Source organism: Cottoperca gobio, chromosome 5 (assembly GCF_900634415.1).
Source record: "Cottoperca gobio chromosome 5, fCotGob3.1, whole genome shotgun sequence".
In the NCBI taxonomy this organism is placed as follows: domain Eukaryota; kingdom Metazoa; phylum Chordata; class Actinopteri; order Perciformes; family Bovichtidae; genus Cottoperca; species Cottoperca gobio.
The window spans coordinates 18954899-18981147 of record NC_041359.1 but is presented as its reverse complement, the minus strand read 5'-3'; the positions used below and the strand labels follow the sequence as shown (position 1 = coordinate 18981147).

General features: G+C 39.9%; 1 protein-coding gene across 4 annotated transcripts in view; it reads right to left on the bottom strand.

Moving 5' to 3' along the window:
• The window catches only part of scn8ab (sodium channel, voltage gated, type VIII, alpha subunit b), a 50089-nt gene that overhangs the window by 7354 nt on the left and 16486 nt on the right, over window positions 1-26249 (bottom strand). For all 4 annotated transcript variants that reach the window (XM_029431701.1, XM_029431703.1, XM_029431704.1 and 1 more), the window contains 16 exons: window positions 21774-21995; window positions 21497-21560; window positions 20383-20524; window positions 19110-19316; window positions 18742-19023; window positions 14748-15071; window positions 13337-13469; window positions 12590-12828; window positions 9746-9919; window positions 8731-9087; window positions 8439-8612; window positions 8008-8301; window positions 6247-6364; window positions 5984-6138; window positions 5014-5187; window positions 717-839 (listed from right to left, as the gene is read on the bottom strand). In XM_029431701.1, the coding sequence (XP_029287561.1) occupies window positions 717-839; window positions 5014-5187; window positions 5984-6138; window positions 6247-6364; window positions 8008-8301; window positions 8439-8612; window positions 8731-9087; window positions 9746-9919; window positions 12590-12828; window positions 13337-13469; window positions 14748-15071; window positions 18742-19023; window positions 19110-19316; window positions 20383-20524; window positions 21497-21560; window positions 21774-21995 (3182 nt within the window). The remainder of the gene's footprint in view (window positions 1-716; window positions 840-5013; window positions 5188-5983; window positions 6139-6246; window positions 6365-8007; window positions 8302-8438; window positions 8613-8730; window positions 9088-9745; window positions 9920-12589; window positions 12829-13336; window positions 13470-14747; window positions 15072-18741; window positions 19024-19109; window positions 19317-20382; window positions 20525-21496; window positions 21561-21773; window positions 21996-26249) is intronic.

Here is a 26249-nt window from a genome sequence, read left to right as displayed (position 1 = left end):
GGCTGAATCAACCAATCACACAACGAAATAATGTTTAGAAGAACCCAGCTATCATTGTGGAAAGAAAGTGTGTTTTTCTCAGGCAAAGCTCAGTACAGATTCCCCAGGGTCACATGGTATCAAAATATTTGACTTGGAAACTGTACACAAGGTCAAGGATTAATCAAATGTGTGCATGCTGTAAAATAAACATGCACACAGTTTAATTGACCATCTGCACACAGTTTTATATGAATGTGTTTGTCTATCACATGACAACTGGGGGGCTCGTAGCTCTGAAACACTTTAACAGGTATGGGTTTGCTTGCTCAGATTGCATAACTTCAGGCTACATTATGAATCAGTTTAAACAGGATTTGTGTGATGGTTCATACCAACCTCTAGTTGTGCTCTCAGCTGGTACTGATCTAGAATTTTAAGGTGTTTTGTTAATATTTCTAAACGATGAATCATTTCAAATTGCCTTAACATATTACTACATTTATAATAAATGAAATGAAATATGATAAATCAAATCAGATGTGTTATGACCATCTGAGATGATCTGCATCCATGCAAAAAAAAAAAAGCTTCTCATAGATAAAAGCTTTTACCTAAAAGAATTCCCTTTAGTGATATAAAAAATAAATAATCTAGATTGCCATCTCTAGCATGCGTTGATGCTTTTATTTATTCGGCATGCAGAAGGACCAGCTGTCTGGTATCTTAGGTCTTACCCTCATCCCTTCAAAACGTGACAGGGCCCTGAGGGGTCTCAAGGCCCTCAGTGTCCTGAGTGATTTAATCGGGCCTAGATCGGAGTAGCCCAACGCATTAGCTATAAGGCTGACTATAGACACCTACACAGATAGGGACAGAAGGAGAGGGAAAGACAGAGGCAAAGGAAGAGAGGACCCACATAGTTAGAGGGGATATAGAGAGAAAGGTGTGCCCTATATATACTGTAAGGATGGCTAAATGGTTATATACAGATATATATAAGTACATATATAGTTTATATATGTGTAAGTATATGTATCTATATAACATAAGGTAAACAGGGGTTATTACAATAGACAAAGGTCAAAAGTGTACATGACCCAAGTTTTCTTTTTTTTACGTGTTTCTTTGCTTATGTTTGTGTTTGGTTTAGTTTGGCAAGCCAGTCTAGCGTGATAACCAGCTTAACAGCACACTAAGCACACCTGGAAAGAAACTTGTGGTTGACACAGTGAGAGGGAGAGAAGATAAAGAGTCAAACAAAGGGAAAAAATTAGAGGAGAGATGTATTCACAAACACTAAATCAATGTGACACAATCATATACGCACAGTACACAGTACAAAACAGTACAGTTTCCACACCAGAGAGCATCTTACTTAAAGAGGGGGAGAGAAAACGCAGAAGGTTGAGGACAACTTTCAGGGTTAGAAGAGAGAGGGTAACCTGTGAAAGTACGAGTCCCAACACAGCACATAAACCTTACCCTGGACCCTCAAACACCGACCCCTCAGTCCCTCTCGAGAGCTGCACAATGTCTCTCTTAACTTAAAGAGAGACAAAGTTAGAGGCACCTGCTGTGAGAGAGAGGACAGGTCAATATTAGGGTAGAGTTTTGCATGGAAAGTCAGGATAAGTTATCTGCACAACACACGGGCCAATTTAAAATGTATTGAGATTTCTGCACATTTGAGGTTTTCTATTGGAGGATCAGTAAGGGGTTTGACAAGCAGTGGATCCCACTACATAACCTGGAGAACTTGACTCATCTCTCCTCTATCACAAGCTGCATTCATAAACTAGGCTTCTAACAGTGAGGAGAAAGAGAGAACCAGCTCACACAGGGAGAAGGTTGATTATGTTATGTCCTATGATTTCTCACTTCTTTTGGTGACAATTGGAGCCCTTGTTCTATTTTACATCTATTTCACTTAAGTTATTGTTATAAATATTGTTCAGTAATCTTGTAAGCGTGGGTTGAGTGGGTGGTGGTGTATCACTGGTTGAGTTTTGGTGGGCCGCTCTGAGTCAAAAGGTCCAGGGCCTGTTTTCATTCCCAGTCCATCCACAAAGTCCACAACACAATCTCATAACCTAAATGCTAGTTTTTCATTAAATTTTCTGAACACACGCGTGTTCTCAAGAGGATAAATCTAATTTTAATGACCCAATGTCATTTCAAAAGTGCCCCCTCAGGATAAGCAATGTCCCATGTTTGACAAACGGCAACCCACGCTTGATGCACTCTTCTCCTAGTTCTACTTTGGTCCGCTGTACCCCACGATTCATCATGGTTTAGGGCGCAATACCAGAGCAGTTGTCGGCGGTAATACACCTATAAGATTGTTTTAGGACGAATAATAATCAGCAGTCATGAAGAAGTAGAAGTTTGTGAAATGCTGGACATTATTATGAGTGTATCACCGCTTATCCCTTAGAATGAATGATGTATTCTTCATAATGGGACTAATAAACATAATATTGAGAAATAGGCTATCAAATCCTGAGAAATGTAAAAACTGTATAAGACAGAAACTATTCAGAATAATCTTTAATGTGTAGAAGACTTAATTGCTTGTAGGTGACTTGGTTTATTTGCTTTATTAATTGTATTACACCTCTCAGCTCCTGTGCGTTATTTTAACATCATCTGATTGTATCTGGAATACTGTCTGGTTGATCCTACCTATTTGTTCATCATGTTGAATTAAAATTAAATGAACAAAGCATCTGCGCTTGATTGAGCCATGTATTTGTGCAAGCCAGATTCATGAATCAAGTGTGTCCCAGTGAGCTCTGATAAACTTCCACACGCTTGTGGCCTTAATGTGCTCGTTGGCACTGTGGGAGTCACCGGAAACACATCAACACAAGTGGGCACTTGACTACTGCCAAATACCACAAGTGTGGGTATTGGGAAAGACCCAAAGAGAAGTTCAGAAAACCGACAGGAAACACATTAATGCATTCTTATCATGTGACAAAGGATGTTAATATTGAATCACGGACAGATTGGTCTAGTGATAATGGAAGTCTTACCAACCGATACATGACTAAGCACAACATAAAATCATCATCAAATACATGTAAAAGGATTAAGAAGGAAAAATCTGAATTCTCAGATTCATTTTAATATTCTGAAAAAAGAAATCAGAATTATAAGAAAGAAGTCAGTGGCTGTTTGGGGAATTGAATTAGTAACCATTACTAATTCACTGCTTTTTACTTTTTGCGTGGTGGCATAATTTGAGTCCACTATATAGTAGGGCTTAATTATTTAAATTTGGGAATAGAAGAACTACAAAATGGCAGACACAAAATATAGGACTATGCTGTGTACTCAATATTTAACCAACGCAACAAAGACTTTCTTCTCTAAATTCTGACTTCTTTTTTTTATTCTTAGATAAATCTCTGAACTTAAATATTTTTTTTACCTGGTCCTATTCTTCTTCAGTCTATGACAATACCATAACATTTAAAGACATCATAAAAAGATGCCTTTACGTTCTATTACAATATTAATTAATATTACACAGTGACCTCATTGTGCAAGTATGAACATAAAGTCCCGCCCCGGTGCTCATCAACTGCCTTTCTCTTCTTAACTGATATACCTTTGGCTTACGGTAAAAAAACAACTTACGCTGATTATGTCCCACCTCAACTTCCTGTTTCAACAGGAAATACATCACATTAAGGGTTACAGCCAGACAGAACATGGCGAAACTGGCAGGCGCCACTAACACCTCCCGCAATCAGCTGCTTGTGGAAAGATCAATCATGCTGTCAATCCAACTGCAGTTCAGCAGCTTGCTACTGTAGTTTCACAAATGACACTACAGAAGCTACGTCTGGTGTGAGTTTTATGTCAGCAGCTGTATTTAATTAATGTCACATGTGATTGGTGACCATACCATGATTTTCTACCCCTTCCAGGTCACAGGTAATTTATTAGAACTAGGTCTGCCATCTTGCCTGCCTCGCCCTTACTACGTGTTATCCTGTCGTGCACACATGCCATTTCTTGCAATTTGCCGAGCTTGCCATGTTCGGTCTGGCTGTATTTTATAGAACTAAGGACCCATTTCATGTGGCCTTTAAGCATACCATGTAATGTATACGTTCACATAATACAGACACAGGAGGAAATTCAAGTCAGAAACTCATCATGCACAAATGACAGAAAAGGACAAACCATATGCGCAATAGTACTTGTCAGTGGGAAGACACTGACTGACTCAGCAGTCCGGAGCTAGACAGGAGCTCCGAAACATACCAGGGTTTATAGATATTTCCAGTGTCAGGGCTGCTGTTGTGCTGCTGTCATGGGGCCCAAAAATACCAATGCCCCCAGTTTTCAGCAGTAACATTTAAAGTTGCAGCATTTTGCTGACTGCAAATGTGGTCCACAAAGCACTGCAGCAGAGCCTGGATATCACATAGGAAACAATGATCCCAATTTATCATATTCTCTGGAGAGTCAGGGTAATACTGTGGGCAGTATCCATAATGTAGAGACAATTTTGTGATAAAGGTACTCTTATGTGACCTGTAGATTTAAAAAGAAATATTGTCATAATTCCAGTTAATTCAGTGTGACAAGCTGAAACCTGAGTGACATATGGATATCTGTTGGAGTGGTGAGCAGAATATTTCATCTCTGGCAAGGAACAAATCTGGTACTGAAGAATATGTATTTATAATATTTCATCTGTGCATTTATTGACAAAATGCACAGATTTGTACTCTATGTTGTCTATGTTTTATTTACAATAACAAAGAGGCTTTTTGAAATGGTGGTCTAATGAAAATATATAAAAAAAAGATTCTGTGTTTGCAATAACAATTGAAAAATGACCATTAACCTTATACGTCATGTACGGTTCTACGTAATGGTTTAAGTTAACCAATGAGCCAATCGTGCAAATGTATGCCTTCCTTTGATGTTGAAATATAAAAATATCATCATGAGGAGTTGAACCAAATACATTTTTAGTTTAGTATACAAAAAATGGTAGGCAAATATACTTACATCCACAATGAAGAAGTCTAACCAACACCAGGCATTAGTGAAGTACTTGACAAAGCCGTAGGCCACCCATTTCAGCAACATCTCCAGGATGAAGATGTAGGTGAAAACCCGATCAGCATACTCCAGAATGATCTTGACTGTCTTCCTTTGCTCAATGTAAACATCCTCAAAGGCCTAAAGAGCAGTAAAGAAACATTACATGGAAAATGGCTTAACTGATCTCTTTCAGCATTTACATGTTGATGTTGCAAATGAGTCAACTGTAAGGTAAGCCACACCTTACAGCGGTTTAGCTACAAAACGGATAGAAATGGCATGAAATCTTTATCAACCAATACTATTATCTATATGGGGTGTTTTTTAATTGCACTGAAGAATGGCAGACCTGGATTTTTATTGTTCTAAAACGTCTTTACTTGAGTTATATTTTGCAAAGCATCTTATATTTCAGACAGAGAGTTGTTTACATAGTCAAGAAAAACTAGTCAAACTAGACGTATCATTCCCACAGCTCTTCCATTCTCTATTGCCTGTATCCATTCTTCAGCACATACGTAAGTGTTTTGATTTGGCCACAGGCCTTCCCCCCCCCCCCCAGGAAGCTGCAAACCTAAGCTGGATTCTGCCAGTCAAAAGGTTGGTGCATTACAGCACTTTGCTGTCCATTAGCAACAATCATATGAAGAGCAGTTGCAGAAGAAAAGCAGGCGATGATCTTGCTTACACACATCCTTATGAGATTCAACTTTTGCTGAATAAATGCCACATTGTTGTTTTATTTATTCTTTTAATTTTTCTTTTTTGTTCACATGTTATCTCCTACATTTATCATAATAGTGTAAAGCACTGGGGAACTTTGTTTTAATATGTGCTACATAATAATAAATAGAAGCACTAGTAGTGGAATAAGTATGACGTATACAAAAGTGGGAACACCCATACTTGTGTGTGTGTGCATGTGTGCTCCTACCAGGGCTCCACTGCTGAGCAGGATCATGAAGATGATGACGGTTTCAAACCAGTTGTGTTCTACAATCAAGTAGCAGGTCTTCCTCAGGAACCACCAGTGTTTCCCCCAGCCGTGAGTGATGGGAACATCACAGCATTTGTATTTGGCTACGCACTCTGTATGACAAATAGAAACACAACTACTGATATACACAGAAGAGACAATGCATAAATTACTACCAAGGACACATAATAATTTACCACCAGATAATAAAGAACACCTACCATCTGTCCAGCAGGCTTCTGGGTCAACATACTCCTCCACTACCTCCACCACTGCAACGTCCTCCACATCAGGCTTGATGTCTATTGTGCTGCCCTCAGAAGAACTGGTGTCATCCAGCTAGGACAAACAGAGGACCAAAAAGATCAGTTCAACCTCTGATTTCCTCTCAGAACATTACAGGCTCAGCGGTGAGATGCTGAAAGTCTATGGAAACGGCACAGTGCCAGTACAGCCATTACATTAATGTCCCTTTGGGTTTATATGCATGCCATGATTTATTGCTAGAGGTATACATGTTGTAGCCATGTAGTGTAGCTAGTTCTCCCTCTGCCACGCCTATTCTGCAGGGTTATTAATAGAGTCACAAGGATGTCGTAAAAGTTGATCAGGGATTGATTGCGCTGGTAATGATAGTCATTGTTACACATCATAAATAGAGATTCTTCTGTGATGAAGGATTCATTTATTTGTGATAAAGGAATTAAACAAAAGCTTGTACAAGTCAAACAAAAGACCCAAAATATATCTGTTATGATTAAAAATACAATTAGCATAAACAATTCATATCAAGTATATTTTTGGATACCTAGTACTGTTTTACTAATGTCTTCAAATAAGAATTGCTCTGAAAATGAATTGTAAGGTACAGTAAAGAGGAGAGGTATGTGAAATTCTCATTTTTAGTCATTAAAACCATGGCTTGATGAAGTTCATCTGTACCAATAAATCATGCCATATCTTAACAATAGGTCAAGGTTAGGCAGGGCAAACTAGTGATACACCAGCCTAACAGCAGCCTTATTGCAATACAGTACACACACATGCAGACACTCTATTCACAAGAGAACGATACTGCACTTTATGATCCTAAATTGTCAGCAAAGGACCACATTCGCACTCTCTTCTGCCTCTCTTTTCTATTTCTCTCTACCAAAGAGCCAGATGGATCCCTGCTTTTCTGATTGGCTGTTAGCAGCGCTGTCTGTGTCTACTCCCTGCAGTGTAGCCCGTGGCTGGCTGTGGTGCAGGGAAGATTGTCGTGTGGTTGGTTAAGGGAGCCCAGTGGAATATGAACCTGGTGCATGTACAGTAGTGATGCTGCTGCATTATCTCCTTTCTTCCCACTACAAACCAGGTCAAGGTGACCCAGGCATCAGACTTCTCTACAAGCTTTGGGTCTGGCTAACCCTTCTCACACATTCATGTTAAACAGTAGAGTAGACAGTGTGTTTCTCTCGTCAGGGCTTCCTTTGTGTCTGTCTGTCTGCAGGGTCAGCACTTAGGCACAGTGTTGCAGCTCTCATGTCTAAATGGATGTTCTGAAACGTCAAGTAAACTAAATGTCTTCAGTGTGGCAGCTCAGACCAGTTCTGCTTAATGGATCAAAAGATGCTACATGGGCACAAACCCAAACAAACACACACACTTACGCACGTGCTGTCTGATTTATGACATCATCTTATATTACACGATTAAGGCACCTTTTTGGTAAACATAACTGTGTTGTGCCATTTGTTTAGACTATGTTAAAATCCAGATTTAGAAGATAAATTCCTAAACTTGTAAATTAGTTATTATACACAGGCAATATCACGGCTCTGGTGTATCTCTAAATTGGCCCAAAGTGTAATCCAAAGTAAAAGCACCACGTAATCTACCGCCATCAAACTATCATCAAACTCTTAAGCAACGACATCACCACTGCCATCTCTCTGCTCTCATCCCTCCTCCATTCTCACTCTCCAGTCTTTCCTACTCACATCTTTACTGTTCTCCACATCCGATTCACTGCTGAAGTCTTCCGTGTTAAGGTTTTCAAAGTCCGACTCGCCGACAGCGATAGGGACACAGACAGTGAGGTTGGGGTTGTGGATGAAGGACATGTAGTCTTCATCAATCATATACTTTCCCACACTGCTCCCAATGCCGCTGGTGGTGCCATTGCCATTTTTAGCATAGTCCAGTTCACGGTTGATGTCCACTGTGTGGTTTGCAATGCAGTTGAGCTTCTTCTCGTACATTTCATCCAGAGGCTTCTGTTCATCCTCTTCAGGCTGCTTGCCAGAGTGAGAAAATAGAACAAACAAAAAAGGTTACTAAAAAACAAGAACTCCACCTCCAACTCTCTGACTGAAACACACATTCATATAACAACTTGGTCATGCATATATAGCATTTAAATATATGGTACCTTCTTGAGCACTGTGGCTACAAAGATCCGCATGTGAACCTTGAACCACGCAATCCCTATCTTAATGCGGGCAACAGCAAGCTGGAGGTTGTTGGGCTCTCCATCGTCGTCTGTGGCAGCAAGGTTGTCTGCACTGAATGAGCTCAGCAACAAGGCCAGGAACAAGTTCAGCACCTCAGAAACAAACACCACAGAAGTTGGAACCCATGCACTCACAGTATATGGTTCACAACTGGGAAAACTACAGAGGGCAACTATCACTATACACTATGTTATTTTTGTCTTTTCTTACCACCAGGTTTCCGATGACCATGACCATCATGAAGACGGTGAGGCACATGGTCTGTCCAGCCACTTCCATACAGTCCCACATGGTCTCAATCCACTCCCCGCACAACACTCTGAACACAATCAGGAAGGAGTGGAAGAAGTCATGCATGTGCCAGCGAGGCAGTGTACAGGTCTCGGCGATCTTACACACACAGTCCTTGTAGCTTTTGCCAAACAGCTGCATCCCAACCACGGCAAAGATGAAGACGATGATGGCCAGCACCAGGGTCAGATTACCCAGAGCTCCCACTGAGTTACCAATGATCTTGATCAGCATGTTGAGGGTGGGCCACGATTTGGCTAGTTTGAACACTCTCAACTACAAGAGAAAAGGACACTGGATTATTCCACAGTTATTCCTGTTAGGACAATGGTCGGAAAGGGGTTGGATTTAAGCTGACTTAACTTTTTTATTTAATTTTAAAAGGTCGCATGAAGCAAATGTAATGACCATTTGGTCCAGCACAAGCACAAGATATATACATTAAGAGGGTTTACACAATATAATAAGGATTTCATTGTCTATAATGTATTATAATCTACTTATAGCACTGTATAATTATAGTTACAAGCACTCATAAATGTTAATAATTATTTATAACAGCGTAACACATTATAAAGCATTTTATAATGACTTATGAGGTCAAGTATCATAATATCTTATGTCACTCCATTGACATAAACATACTTATTATGCATTATGTGATTATAATGCATCATATGGCATTATAAAAATATTAAGTATGTTTTATAATACATTATCGACATTGGTGTCATATAAAGTGTTACTGAAGTTCTTTCAAGGCTTTAACTCAGCCTTGATTTGGAGCTTTAAAGAGACATTTGATGATAAACTTTGACAACAATAAGGGTAAATCAAAGTGTGACAGATTGATATTTTTAGAATAAATCTTTTCAGCCTATCCACGAGGGTCAGAAGAGATAAACAAATGGTGTTTCTACTTTCTTCCACTTACCAATCGGAATGACCTGAGCACTGACAGACCTTCCACATCAGCCAGTCCCAGCTCAACTAAACTCAGAGTCACAATGAAGCCATCAAAGATGTTCCAGCCTTCCTGGAAGTAGTAATAAGGATCCATGGCAATCAGCTTGGCAAACATTTCTCCGGCAAAGATGCCTGTGAAAACCTGTGGACCCACACAGAATATTACACAGGGTTTATTAAGGGTTTATTAATTTGACCACAAAATCAAATGTAGGTAGGATCCATAAAATGTTGTGATTTATTTTATGGTGAAACAGGATGATAAGGGTCTCTACACAGTGAGCGATCAATCTAAAGTGAGAGGATTTCAGCGGGATCGATGATTGCTTTATTTGATTGATTTTTTAGCTACACCTACTAGTGCAGCATGACGTTAATATTGATGTTACACTGCTTTCCGGAAAGCGACAGTAGCAGTAATAGATAATTGCAGTTTTGTTTCATAAGACTGTGACTTTTCTAAATCTAGCTTTAAAATTTGAGATTCAATTTACTGTAAAAAGATCCAATAATAATGTTATAATATCACAAATGGCAAACATAAAAAAACAGCAACATTTAAAAAAATCCTTTTCTCATTCTAGAAGACTTGAGGGGAAAATTCAGTGCAGAACAAAAAACCTGGCTTGCTTACATTGCATTTTATTTGATGTAGTGCTGATTAAAAATGGATTGGGATTTGCTTAGAGTGAGGACTTTTCTGGCAGTGCAAGGTCATTTGCACCGTGTTGTAGCAGAACTTGTATGGAGCTGTAGTATTTCAGCGTGTCCCATGTTGTCCACCTTACAACTAATCGTGTGCCCAAACAGTGCCGCAGAGAACATCCAATGATTCATACTGCACCATCCATCAAGCTGATTCCTCTGACTTCAGTTCCTGTTCACTCCTGACAGCATGCCAATCCCGATGACCTCATTTCCTGTCTTAGTACTAACACTGTGCCAGAGCTGCTGCCCTCAGACAGCTGTGCTACGGTGATATCTGACAGCAAGGGCAGAGCACGGACAAATCAAAAGGTCTGCTGTACATTTGGTTATTATGTACACTGCCAAACCAGTCCTGGACAGATCGGGGGCAAGCCTTATTACTATGTCTGCTATTTTGTGTGTGTCTGTGTGTTTGTGAGAGAGAGAGAGAGAGAGAGAGAGAGAGAGAGAGAGAGAGAGAGAGAGAGAGAGAGAGAGAGAGAGAGAGAGAGACAGAGAGACAGAGAGAGACAGAGAGACAGAGAGACAGAGACAGAGAGAGACAGAGAGAGACAGAGAGATAGAGTTCAGTATAGTTGAGGTAAGCAGGATGCAACGGAAGTACGAGAGTGACCTGAGTGGGGGTGATGAGAGTTTGGGGAGCAGGCTGGCTGGCTACATTAAAATGGAACTAAATATTTAATGAGACCCCATCAGAGTCCTAAACACTATGCGTGTGTGTATTCTTAAGTGCATTGAGTATTGGTTTGAGGTCAGGACAAGTAGGTGGGGCAAACCTGCAATGCTTCTGTAACTCCTGCGAAAGATACTGAGATTCATGCAGGTATGTGTGGAGGAATGGAAACAGATACAAAACCAACACTAATTCAAATGTCATGCTACATAAGAGAGAGTAAAGAACTGTAAATCAATCGGATTATTACAAACCAACCAAAGCACTATTTATTAACTTACATGCTTTAAAAGGTTGTGATTTAGTGGATCTTAAAACAAAATTGCACACAATCTTTTTGCTTCCTAACTGTATTCGGAGGTTGTATGAAATCAGAGAGAGGCTGGCATGAAACATGTTTAGAAAAAGGCTAAGGACTAATATGAAGAGTAGATGTGTATCTGTCAAAGGGTGTGACTTGTGGAATGGATGTGACAATGAATTAAGAATGTGTATTTCAAATTTCTCTTTACAAATTTGAAAAAAAATGTTGATAAACACATAAAATTAAGATATGACTATTATTTTGTAAAAAACTTTTGGAAATCTGTTTTCGTTTCTGTTTTGTTTTTTGGAAACCTATTGCCTATTGGAACATGAAACATTTGTAGGTATAATAAGCTTAAGCTTCAGCCTACACCTTTTCAATCAATTGTTATCATTGTTTCCCCTTTTAATTTAATGCCTTACTGTTATTTATTTATTTTATTGTGCATTCTTTTTGGAAAATTGTCAACAAGGACCAAAATTAATTATTACTACTACTACTACTACTACTACTACTGCTACTGCTACTGCTACTACTACTGCTACTGGTACTACTACTACTGCTACTACTACTACTACTGCTACTGCTACTGCTACTGCTACTACTAGTACTACTACTACTGCTACTGCTACTGCTACTACTACTACTACTACTACTACTACTGCTACTACTACTACTAGTAGTACTACTGCTACTACTACTACTACTACTACTACTACTACTACTACTACTACTACTACTACTGCTACTGCTACTACTAGTACTATTACTACTACGGCTACTGCTACTACTGCTACTACTACTACTACTACTACTAGTACTACTAGTACTACTGCTACTGCTACTACTACTACTACTACCACTACTACTACTGCTACTACTACTACTGCTACTACTGCTACTACTACTACTACTACTACAAATACTACCACTGCTACTGCTACTGCTACTACTACTACTACTACTACTACTACTACTACTACTACTACCACTACCACTGCTACTACTACTGCTACTACTACTACTACTACTGCTACTGCTACTACGACTACTACTACTACTACTCAAAAGTTACAAAGACAAATGGTACACGAAAGGACAAAAAAAGAACTGCAGTTTCTCACCAGGTTACCAACAGACAGAACCCCCTCAAACTGTTCAGTCATGGGGTAGTGTTCCATGGCCATGAAAAGGGTGTTGAGGACAATACAGATGGTGATGGCCAGGTCAACAAATGGGTCCATGACAATCAAGTAGACTATGTGCTTGATCTTCAGCCACATGGGAAAGCACTCCCAGATGAGGAAGATGTTGGCAAACCTGTACCAACAGGGAGGACATTTCCTCTGAGACTCCTCCAACTCTGCCGGAAGAGATGAAGTAGAAAGAAACCAGGAAGGGTGACAAAAACAAAACAGTTATAAATGAGTCCCTTTAATCACACAAGCAATGTTTTTTCAATGTTATTATGTTCACCAAAAGCTTCCCGGTGAATAACAGACACCAGCTGTATCTGGATGCCTTGTCTGCGTGAGGAAAATATCAATTTGAGGTGTAATTGCAAACAGTGTCTAGTGCAACATTTACACCACAGCTGGCTCGAATTGTGATTATGTCTCATGCAGGTAAGAATTAAATGCAACTTGCACATTTTTGTGAGTAAGAATCTGCCCACAAATTGCAGAAGACAGCTGACAGTTTGTTGACGTCAGACTGCCTTCCTACTTGCAATTTCCATATCCAGATCTAATGCAAGAACACATATTTAACTACAGGTGTCAATGCAAGGCTCATAATCTGAATAATACAGATCATATTTTGGTACAAGATCTAAATTCGAAAAGGCAAGAAGAAACGTGCACTGTCTGTACCCTCTAAGAGTGTGTTGGTGACTACGCTCATCTGACTGTTGGCACGGTCCTTTCCTTTGAAGGAGGAGTTGAGCTGATCCACGGATACCATGAGAGAGCCAGAGTGCTTCTTCTTAATCTCCACGTCAGTAGTCTGTACTCAGAGAAAGACAACATGTCAGTCAGAGATAGTACTCACATAGATGCATACTCACAAACATCCAAAACTCATGCTCTTAAGCTATCTAAACGATGAATGATGCCATCAGTGGACGCGGAAATCCTAATGTGATGAAAGCAGCTTTTCACATGAGATCATTAAATCTTTTTTACAATATATGATTCCCCACAATTACCAGATTTGTTCAATTTATGTATTTTTGGCAACATATCATACAGCACACTTCAAATTCATACTGTCAATTCTCAAATAGTTGCCTTGATTCACCACAACTGAGGAGAGAATGAGGACTTTATTGAAACCAAGAATTATTTGATATTGATACTTTATTTCTTATTTCCCCTATTTTCTATTTATGACATTTTAGTAAGTGGTCATTATTGAAGTACTGGCTTTTATTTGAGAATGTCCGGTAAAGTTTCCAAACCCTTCGTTGTTTGCTGTGCGTAACATAGCTACAACCCCTAAGTAAACACATTAAACTGCATGCAATGACATGCATGTCAAGAACAGAGGGGAATTCAAGACATCATTTGCTGCTACACCATGCTACATTTTAAGAAAGGTAAAACGGTAAAAGCAGGTAGATTGTTTGAGATTAAAAGAAGGGTCTCTCATGCTAGCTAGGAGGAGAAATATTGTTATAGAAAAAATTTGTTCTTGCACCATCCAGTGGCTCAGGAGCGGAGGATAAATGTGAAAGAAAGACAGAAATAAATAGGGGAATATAAAAGCAGGGATAAAAAACTGGATGTGGAAAGCCCCTAAGAATGAAAGAAGTAGAAGTAGGGATTTTGTTTTTCCTGTAAAATATTTTGATAGTTTCGTTTATTATGAATGACAATGACTGTGTACGTAAACTTGGTGATATAATTGTTATAGGAACCAAAAAGGGCTGATATCATATTGCATTGTTGTAAGATATTAATCAATGAAGTGATTATCATGATGATGGGAAGGCAGTGAGTTTGTAGATTCTGTTTGTTAGTGCCTTCTAGAGCTGTTTAAAAAAGGAGCAGTGGAAAAAGGGCATTAGTGTAAATATAGGTGTTAGATTAAATAATAAGACAGAATCCAGATATTCAGGGCAGGAAAAGGGATCTACTGAGTTCAGGGAAAAGAGGATAAAGAGCCAAGGGGAAGAGGTTGTGAAGCTGCAGAGACCGGGGCCACCACCATCATGCCTAAACTGTATTGGTGTCCCATGGACGTCCTTACACTGTCATCAGTGGCTGCCTTATCTATTTTCACCTCAGGCAGAAGCCGTCTGCCGGGCCCAGGGCCGATGAGAGACACCACGCCATTGCAGTCCACTGTGCTGTTCCTCTTCCCTCCAGAATGGGGTGCCAGCGGGTGGATGCGTGAAGAGCCCTGGCTGTAGCCACTGTAGCTGTTGCGGCGGTAAGGGATGAACAAGGAGCCTCGACGGTCTTCGCTCTCCTCTACTGTACTGTGCTCGTCGTCGGCAAACTCGTTCTCAGAGCCCATGTCCTTGGAACGGCCTTTGAAGCTGAAGATGCTGCTGCGGCTGTTGTGGCGCGACATGAAGGGAGAGCCTGGGATGCTGAGTAGTGACTGAAGAGGGAGAAACAGATGTGGAGGGGGAGAGTTGAGGAGTTAATAAAAACAGCAGGAGTTAGTCCATGTGTAAATAAAAGGAACAGACAAGGTGAAGAAGGCAAGTGGGGCACAGAGTTAATAAGAAATAAACCAGAAGACAAAGAGAAACACATAACAGGAGTTATTTTGTACCCAACCACTTGTTTATCACAAAATGAGTGATACAAGAATGATAAAGAATACTAGAGAGATTTTGTTGTAATCATGCTCAATCACAGTTATAACATGAGAACATCATCATTATATTATAATTAAAGGGACACAATTTAACAAATAAACTGACCATGACCTATAAGACAAACAATAGAGGTTATTTCCTTTTCGTTTAAAGGTGCAATGTGTAGTTGCGAGCCAGCTGCTCCAAAGAAATAAGGGCCATTATTTCACCTCTACTACTGGATCCATACAATCTCAATTTACAGTATTTTAAAAAAGCCTAATATAGTATGTTAACAACTATGTTTATATTTCAGTTGTAGTAGTTTAACATATTTATTGCATTCTAAATTTAAAATATTCAAATGTATTCTTTATAGTGTGTATTGTAATCTTTAGCTATACATCTCTCTCTCTTCTATTGATATATGTACTGTGGACTTCTTTTACTCCTGTGTAATGCATGCCTGCCTGTCAGTCCGTCAGTCCGTCAGTCAGTCAATCAGTGGGCAAGAATACTGCAAAGTTCGACCTAACTGCTGAAACTCTTAAAAAAACATTGCGATCTTATAATCTTCATATGTGGGTTCGGCCTTTACTGTAGGACTTAAGTTAACCGGGCTGTGTGGTCTGTGTAATGTTACGTTAGTTTACTTATTGAATTTATCGTTTCTGCCACTTTAAATGTTGTTCAACAAACAAACTATACAATGGCCTACCGTGACTATTACCTCTAGAGGAACAAGTGGTATTAAAAGACAGGACGGACCTGGACTAGTCAATTAGATTGCTAATTTCAGTAGATATCTCTGCAACACAATATATAGACGTCTTTGACATAACGTCAACACTTTTACCTCTTTATATTGTGTTGACAATGTTAGTTAATTTTTTTAATGTTAAAAGTAAAATTCTAGCATATATTACACATGGCACCTTTAAGCTTGGTATGTTGGTATATTGTTAACTCATCAATGAAATAACAGAACACAATTGCAGCCCAATGCATGCTCTGGGGATGTTTTGAGCTGGAACAAAGCCTTGCGTAGGACAAAAGAATGGTTGGTCAGTGTAGGCAAGGCAGTTGGAGAAGAAGATGCAGCCCAATCTCTTGCCAAAGCGTCCAAAATGCTGGGAATTGAGTGAGAGAGGAGGAGAAGAGCCATCCACTACACCACTAAAGTGGCAGAAAGAGCCTCAAGATGGCTGTGGCTCAAGAGAGGAGAGCCAAGGGGCAGGACGTAGCTAATGTGCCATCTAAGCGCATGTTAAGGCCTTATCAACCTCACCTGAGTCAAATGGAAGGTGTAAAATGTTGAAAGACCCAAAACATCTGATGATTCCAGGAACACCACTGATGATGTATCCAGAGGCCCTAGAGCCCAACTGTTTATCGGTTAGCCGATTTTATAAGCCGATATTCGCATATCACAGATATATCGGTATGGGCGTATATCTTGTTACTTTTGCACCAAAGTGTAAAGTATGATCTTCTTCTAAAGCAGAAGATGCCGCTTGAGTTTGTTAAATATGGTGTTATTCAGGAGTTTGTCTAGCAGAGCACACTCCAATTAGAAGTAGCACAGTATTTAAAACAGCTGTCTGCAGTGTCAACCCAACACCTATGTTACCAAATGGAATACAGCTGGTCTATTAGAAAGCAACCTCACTAAAGGTTTAAGATTATAAACCAGCACAAAAATGACATTAAAAACCCAAAGTACTACAAAAACAAAATTAACAAATAGTACCATTTACATTTTATAACATAAAACAGCAAACTACTCAGTCCAGCACTAGGCACGAGTCAGTTGTGATGGGAAATTTGGGCCAGCCGTATCGCTACAATACTCTCAGCACTGCATCATAGCTGAACAGAGTACTTGAAACCATGTCATTCATGCTCAGGCCCATCATGTGTCTTGCTTGTGCCCCAACTGCGCACATTATACCTGATTTTTGCTTCCATCAACCTACCGACTGCGCCAAAAAGGGAATTAATGCTCTGGATCATTGCTACATGGCATGCAAAAACGGCTATAGAGTGTAACCGCTGTCCACGTTACGGAAGAGCAACCATGTGATCAAATTATGTAAACAGACTACAATGCATTGCCCCCAGTAACGCGAAAGGTCAGGAAATAATAACTTATTTTCTCTTTTTCATTTCTTGTTTTCGTTTATATATACACACATTATTTGCAAAAGTCCAGATGAGATTCAAACCAGGCAAATGCAGTTTTCTGCTGCTCAAGAAGGACAAGGTTGATATTCTTCGCAAGCACCATGATGCCACCATCACAGAAAAGCCAGTGCAAAGCATAGGCCAGGTATTTGACATCACCCTGAGGGATCCAAAATCCATCCTATCTACCTGCAATGAACTAGAGAGCCAGACTTGGATCCTCCAGAATAGGAAAGCCTCTCCAACTCCATGGGGACTTGAGGGCAGCAGTGGATGAAGAGAGGTGGCAATGAAACAACAAGGAGCCTGGTCAAGATGAAACAATGCTCTAGAGAAAAAGGTGACCTGGGCTAAGCTGTGGTATGCCGACATCCACCGGATCAAGTTCTTTGTCCAGGAAGTGTTTGATGTGATTTCCAATCAATGAAACATCCACACATTTGGCAAATAATAGTCACCAGCATGTTCACTGTGCATGGAAAGGGGAATCCCTGAAACTCATCTTAAGCTGCTGCTCTAAAGCCCTAGCAGAGGGACTATATCACTGGTTTCATGACCACCATGACCAGGTCTTGAAGGTCATTGCCCAAGCCATCATCATAGCCAAGATCTGTTTCTGCCGGAATCCTGGACTGGACTGGAAGCTGTTTATAGTCCCGGAGAACATGGATGGGTACCAAACCTTTTACTTTTAAGGGTACCCAACCCTACTGGACAGGTAGTTGATGTTCCCTCAGCACATTGCAAACACTACGAGACCAGATATTGTTCTCTGGTCTGACCGATCAAACATATCACCTTGCTGGAGCAGGCAGTCTGTTGGGAAGTTTGCTTGGATGAGGCTTTTGAGAGGAAACTCGCAAAGTGTTAGGAACTGGTCAGCAACTGGAGGCAAGGTGGTAAGAAAGCAAGGTCTGCCTTTTAAAGTTGGATGCAGGGGCTTTGCAGCCCGATCTCTGCCAAGACAACAACTTTACAACACACTAATCATCAAGAGAGGCAGGCGCAAAAGAGCCATCAGCAATACCACTGAAGTAGCAGAAAGAGCCTCAAGATGGCTGTGGATCAAGAGAGAAGAGCCATGGGGAGGACATAGCTAACTTGTCTTCTGGTCATAATCCGAGACTTACTTTAGCTGGGTCACATGGGGAAGACCCCAAAACACAAAATAATTCCTGTAACATCATTAATAATGTGTTCGGGAAGCATCAGCAGATGTATCTGCACATGCTCAGTCAACCAGCAGCTGTGCATTTGCTGTACGGTTTTTCATGCTAACTTTACCTGGTTCATAATGGAGGTCTTCCTCCCTAGCCGGCTTCCAGGGAAACGCATGCTGCTTTTCTTGCTGCCATCGTCTGACTCAGACTTAACAACCTTCTCGCTGTCTCCCTTCTCTTTCTCTTGTTCTTTCTGACGCCATTTCTTCTTGCGATTACGACGCTCCTTGGCACTCTTGGAGCTCAGCTTGGAGACCTCAGATGAGCTGCGGGACAAGTGCCCTCCTCCTTCATCCTCTAACGCAGCCTCTGACACCGTGCCTGCAGAAGTTGCCATGGCAGCAGCCTGAGAAAGAAAGAATCCACATCATAACCACAAACTATGAAAAACAGGTAAAGGTGTATGTGTGTGTGAGAGAGAGTGAGACCAACCTGTGTTTCCTCTTGCTGCCTCTTGAGCTGCTCCAGCATGGCCTTGAATTCGGCCTCTTTCTGCTCCGCCTCCTCAATAGTGGCCTGGTTCTGCTCCTCATAAGCCATGGCCACCACAGCCAAGATGAGATTCACCAGGTAGAAGGAGCCCACAAAGATGACCAGCACAAAGAAGATCATGTAGGTCTTTCCTGCTGCTCGCAGAGTCTGACAGATACACAGAAACAAAACAAGGAGAACAAATCAGAGATTTAGAGTGATTTAACATGAAAAATAATGTTTTTAACTGACATATTGTCCTGTTGATAAGATAATACATCTTCTATATCCAGTTCATGGCTTTCTCCAGGAAAATCTCCAGACAGGAAAGAAGCAGGAGAGTGCAGGAATTCCCATTTTTACACACACACACACACACACACACACACACACACACACACACACACACACACACACACACACACACACACACACACACACACACTAAGACAGCGACTGGCCTATTTGCCAAATGAAGTGAATCTATTATGGCTGCGGTATTGCAGGTCTGGAGAAGCAGGACAGAAATGCTAGTGCAGTGTCATGGTGGTGCAGTTTAACATTACGGATGGCACATGTTGTATATTTTTGTACATGCATGTGTGTCAAAACAGAACAAAAGAAGTGGGAGGACTAAAGTAAGCAGCGATGTAATACTGGTTCACTGGTCTCTTAAGAAATACATTTGGCAGAGAACATGACTGTTCTAAAGGTCATTTAACAAACAATGAATTCAATTTTGTTCATTGCTTCATTACAAATGCAAATAACGAAATGATTTTCTCCCTGCATGAAAGACAAACACAATTCTAGTTGTTATTCACACACTCCTAGTCACAGTATTTCTGATCAGCTGTCCTTCCTTCCCTTTTATTCAGAGGGCGAGTGAACTGTTGGGGGAGAGCTCATGAGAGCTGATTCATTATGGTATTAGGATGATGATGATGTGTGTGTATATATACACATACACATACACATATATATACATATATATATTTACTTTTTAACAATGAAGTGAGGACAAAATCATTACTATTGCTTAGGGGGTGTTTTCCTTCTCTTGGTAGGACTAAAAAGGCTTTAATATAGGTCTCTAAAACAGGCACAAGAAGGGTCAAGGACTTCATCCATTGGTCATACTGTGACAAAATATGCAGTCTTACTTTTAGCTTCCTCTGGGCCATTTGAGACTAAGAAGAAGAGACAGAAACATTTTAGGAAAACACTGCTTTACCAGCATGTAGAGATTTTCCCAGAAGTCTTGGGTCATGAGGCGAAAGAGGGTGAGGAAAGCCCATCCAAAGCTGTCAAAGCTGGTGTAACCATAGTTGGGGTTCCTTCCAGCTTTCATACACATAAAGCCCTCTGGACAACGTCTGAAAAGAACACACAGGAATACAAAACTGTAAGCTGGAGTGTGGAACTATTGTCTTCCATCCTCTAGCAGTGATAGTTACACAAACTCTGCCGACGCTGCTTATGACGTATGCCTGCAGGTGAGCTTGTAGCATCTCCCCGGCCCCAGAAATGTTTGTCCTCTCCGTCGATCGCTTCCAGTTTTTTATTTTTTATTATTTAATCCTTCCTATGAACACAGAGTTTATTTTTTAACAGTAGCATCCACATCAGAAACGTTTCTTAGATGCTTCTAAGGATTCTCCATGATAGTTTCTGCCATACACCTGAGCCACTGCTCCGTCACTAAGGTCTCTCCTCCTTTAGCTCTGGCTGGTTGACGTAAAACGGATACCACCACAGACACCATACAACACAATTCTGGTATACTGCAAAATACAGAAAGACTTCCTTGGCGGCGATAGGCGAAATTAGCATTGCCAAGTTGTTTGGCAAGGGCTTGAATATAACGGACGTTTATTTATATAGAGCGTGGGACTTTTACATATAAATGAACGTCATTTAGAAGTAAAAGTCCCACACTCCAGCTTTAACAAATGCTACTTTAGCATCAACACAGTTGGCATGACAGATCCAAGCGAGTCTGGCTCATGACTTATGGATACATGTTTGACAGCTTACAAATAGTATGTGAATTATTGTATATTATTATATTATTGTGTGTAATTATTTACACCAACAACATCAACTTCTTTGTAAAATACTATTAACATTTTTTGTGTGTGGTAAACTTTGCAAAAACCAATGTGCATCCATCAGGCCAAAATGAGATGCATGAGGGGGCTGCGAGTGCGAGAGCGGGTTACATCACTAATGATGTGTCCAAGTGCATCGTAAGATGTGCGAAAGAACAACAGAAAAATTAGAGACTGCTGAAAACATTAAAGTATAAATATGGAGGAATGCATTTAGGGAGTGAATCACTAACTTACCCTGAGTCCGAACTATTTCCACATAGTAGAGCATCAAGCTGATTAGGAAGGAAGTAGAAATTAGCTATAAAGAAAAAGAGAAAAGAGTCACTTGTATTAGCCCCTGTGCAAAAAATGTCTGTTTTGTGTTTTTATATCAGCAATTAACATTTCTCCAAAACAAAACAATACAAAGAGAAAAAGAAAAAGAATGACCAGGATGCACACACTCTCTGTTAGGTCCCATTTATGTAATCATGTGGAACTAGTTTAATCAAGCGTCATGGTAATCACTCACAGTTATTCATGATGAATGCCTTCCATTCAAAGCCCCTGCTGCCATTTGCCAGGTACTGCTCAGTCATGTTGATTGGCCAGATTACACACTTCTGCCGCAAGTTCCCCATAAAGAGCTGCAGTCCAATCAGAGCAAAGACGCTGAGACAGAAGACGGTCAGGATCATCACATCCGACAGCTTCTTCACAGACTGGATCAGAGCACCCACAATGGTCTTCAGGCCTGTCGATTAATATACAATAAACACACACACACACACACACACACACACACACGCACACACACACACACACACACACACACACAAATTTGCACAAACACACAAACATGAAAACAGACAAGTTCACATACACACATACACCAGCATACAAATTCAAATGCACATACACACACACACGCACACACACAAAAACACACACATAGACAGATATAAAAAGAATTGCAATTTTCGCCTCTGCAAGAGTGCACAAGCTGAGTTTGGTTTTATAGCTGCAATTCAGAGCTGACTCAAGTCAAGCACGGAAAAAGTTAAGTTAGGTAACGTATATCTAATCCTGTATTTAACCCTGTGCTGGGCAGCCTCTTACATAAATCTAAACTTGGCAGGCATCAGAATTATTTTTCAAGCACCTACGCCCACACTGCCAAGCCTCAACACCAGAGATTGACTCAGTGTGTCATGTACATTCCTTTATATTAGAGAATAAAACCAGTGTGTAGACCATGCTTGTTGTTGTTCGTCCTGGATAGAAATCTGTAGTTCAGGCTGCTCTTTTCTTTTAATTAATTATTCAGATAGTTACTAGCCATGATGTGGGTATTTAGTTACTTGACCTATGATTTAAGCATAATGAGAGACTGCAATTTTAACACCTTCAACAGTAGGTGAAAAAGGGCAAACAGAGGCTCGGCTTCAAGGTTATAACAGATATGCTTGTGTTTGCTGCTATGCAAAATCAATCAATAGAACTTTAATAAAAAAGTAAAATGGTTGAGGAAACCACAGGGAAAATAAGTTTATTGTTATTTTGCAGCTTTACCTGATGAAGTCAAGATATCTGAGTACTTTAAATCATGTTTAAATGTAATAAGTATCATATTATCATATAAATGTAATAAGGTAACTGCTATGACATTGTTTAATTGTTACATAATGTGCTACTGTACAGTAAGAACACAATAAAGTAGAGTACAGTAGAGTACATTCTAACATAAATATTGTAAGCACAAGTGTTCCCATAAGGTCATTTAAATAAGGTAGCTATTGTATGCGAGCACAACTGGGCAGTGCAGAGGCAGAACAACATGTCGTCCTGCATCTCCACGTCTCCTGGGAGGAGAAACCCTGTCTCCTTTCCTGTGCTAATTGTCTTGCTTGTTTCTTGTTTAGCTCATTTAGAAAGACTTCAGGCTTTTACTTATTATGAGTACTACTTATTTCTTATTAAGTGTGATATCATTTAAGAAATATATCTTCCTGTGAATAAAAATGCAGTTTATTAATATATTTAAAATCAATGATAAGTTGGATGTGTTGATTATTAGTCGTTTTTAGAAGCTACATAATTATACTCACTTTTCTACTCTTGTCTAGCTTTGCTGGGCTTAGTGCTTGTTTCTCCCTAACTTCTTTTTATAGCACCACTTGCCTGTTTTCAGTATTATCATAGACTGAAATGTTTATTTGCACCACAACACTTGTCAGCACTTTCTTAGAGAGTAGATACTGCATATTAAAGGCCCTGATAACCTTTTTTTCTCAATCAGCTCCTCACTACAAAGGATCAGGTACTACATACACAAATACTTTTCTGCCAAAGCTTTTGGTTATTTCACTGGAGTTTTGAGTATGTTGTCTGTGCTACTCTCTGTGGTGTGAAGTAGGCAGGGCTCAGTTGGAAAACGTAATGTCAAATATTTCCCTGCACCAATCAGGATTTACCAACATTTGACTCTGAGAGGTAAATTCACAAAGGATGGATTGTGGCCCCTGATAGCACCATGAATTGCGCATAATTTGCAACCGCTAATATATATATATAAGATATTGAACTAATGATATTACAGCTGAGTGAAATTATCCATGTGGCAAAGTATGACTGTTGCCTTTGTGCCAAGAACACAGTAGGCAGAACAATGGTAGAGAGAGAAATGTAATAATCAAGACTGCAAACTGCACGTCCTGACCGACGAGGTGCATAGGCATTCCTGGAAACGGATTTAGCCTGTCAGTGATGTGGGTGTTTTCAAACTCACACCTACATAATAATATTATTTTATTTTATTTAAACATCTCTTTTCAAGCCATAAGCAGAAAATGCTTTCCAAGGTGAGGCAATTCAAAAACATAAGCAATATAAGGGACCATCGCAAGGGATATATTACTTATTAATAAAAGATGACATGATTTGAAGCGGAGGAAAGTCTGGGGATGACACCCCTTATAAATGTGCTTCAGTTACCACCAACTATCTGAAGATGCTGATCATTTCACTGTAACTGTGTTTGGCTATTAGCGCTGATCTTTTTTCAATGAGGCACATTTGCCTAGAAAGGGGCCATTTTTGCACAAAATGTATTCATATTATCAGTGAGTGGTGCATATCCCTTCGCGGGTGCTTTGAGAATTACACGGTTTCTTTTCATGTCATTTGTGCAGGTTTATCAGACGCAAAAGCAGAGCAATCCTTTTTGCGAATTCGTCCCTGAATCTGACGACAGTTGTTGGGTAGTTTGCTGATGTTGCCAGGCCTCTGTGAATCTGTTGAAGTCTTAAAATATAATACCTAAGTGTGTGTTACATTTAAATTCGATTTTCACTTATTTAGTAATGACTATTTAATATTATAGAACAATGTATGTGTATGTTCCAACTACAAACATCTGAGCATTGTATTTTAAAATAATCTCATTCCATGACAAAAGTAGCCTATGTCTGGGGAAATAGTGCATAGATTCTGCATTAAAACCCACTACGAAACGTTATCCGAACTCTTAATGTCAGCTTGTTATTACCTGAGAAGATTTTATAGCATAATATAATAGTACATTTGCAGTCTCTCTCAAATTTAAACTTTTACTGGTCAGATTTCATCGTTATCAAAAAGAGATATTTCTAGAAACATTCATTACAATCAAAGAAATGACTATCTAGTATGTAATAGCAGCAAACTGATTTGATTATAATAGTGAATTCAAGTTTAACCACAGATAAAGGTCACATTCAGTTTGTTTTTCTTCATATAACACAAAGCACCACAACAAACACTGCAGCTGTCTGGGATGTTTCCATCAGAAAGACACGTTTTCATTTCCCCACTTTTATAGTAACTAGCCCATGTAAGTGAATAGATGGAAAAGGATTTCGGATCCATCTGGAGAAGAGAAATTGCATAATTTCCCTTCACTCCTTGTGTCTATGGGAACATTCCTGACTAGCTGCAGTTAATTATTATAATGCATTCAACAAATCAACTGAACGCAGCAGGACCACAAACAGCAAACAGCGCACAGAACCAGGCTCAGTCAAAGGAAGCAGGAAGTGAAGAGGAGAAAGAAAGGACAGGCGAGGAAGAGTTGGAGTTTAGGGGGGTGGGAGGGGGGGGCTGGGCAATGAGAGGTGGCATGCAGGTCATTTAAACGCCAAGGCTGAAGGAATTGACTCGTTGTCAGCATCACCTGTCTGTAAACTGTGATGGTGACCTTGCCTTAACCGAAGAACCGTTCCCATCCCAGGCACCTCTTTCTCCTGGGCGAGCCCTCAGGCTGGTTTAGCCCAGAGCACAACTGAGCGCTATATGCTGGAGGCTGAGCTTATTGTACTGTACTGTGTTTGTGTGTGTGTGTGTGTGTGTGTGTGTGTGTGTGTGTGTGTGTGTGTGTGTGTGTGTGTGTATGGTATATGTGTGTGTATCTGCTTAAATACATTAACTTCATAGTGTCATATTGTTTTACATGCTATTTGAGTGGATATCATGTACAAGCAAATTAATTTGTGTTACTGTGTGTTTCCTAGGGAAAAAAATAGTATTGATTCCAACACATTTGCACAGAGTTTTGCTTATTTGTGATCTTTATTTATGTTTCCCTTTCACTCCCAGGATGGACAAAGATCTTCAAAAAAAATAATAACAAAAAACTAAAGCCTGAATCAAATAACTCTTAGAACTAAAAGATAACAAAATCCAAAAGAAAAGCCCCTTAAAGCCAAACTCGTAAAAGCATGTGTCTCAAAGCTTCATGCAGCGTTGATGTGTTATCAAATTAGGCTTGGCAGTCTTAGGGAATCAAATACTCTTTAGAAACAAGAAGGCAGTGACATAGATTATGAGAATTTGGATCCATGTATGAAATCTGATCACAAACCAGATTTAAACAAATCATAATCATGTTTTTTTCCAATAATTAGTTTGTTCATCTAACCCCTCATAATAACATCCTTAAAGTCATGTCCTTTGGAAATAATATTTTAAACTC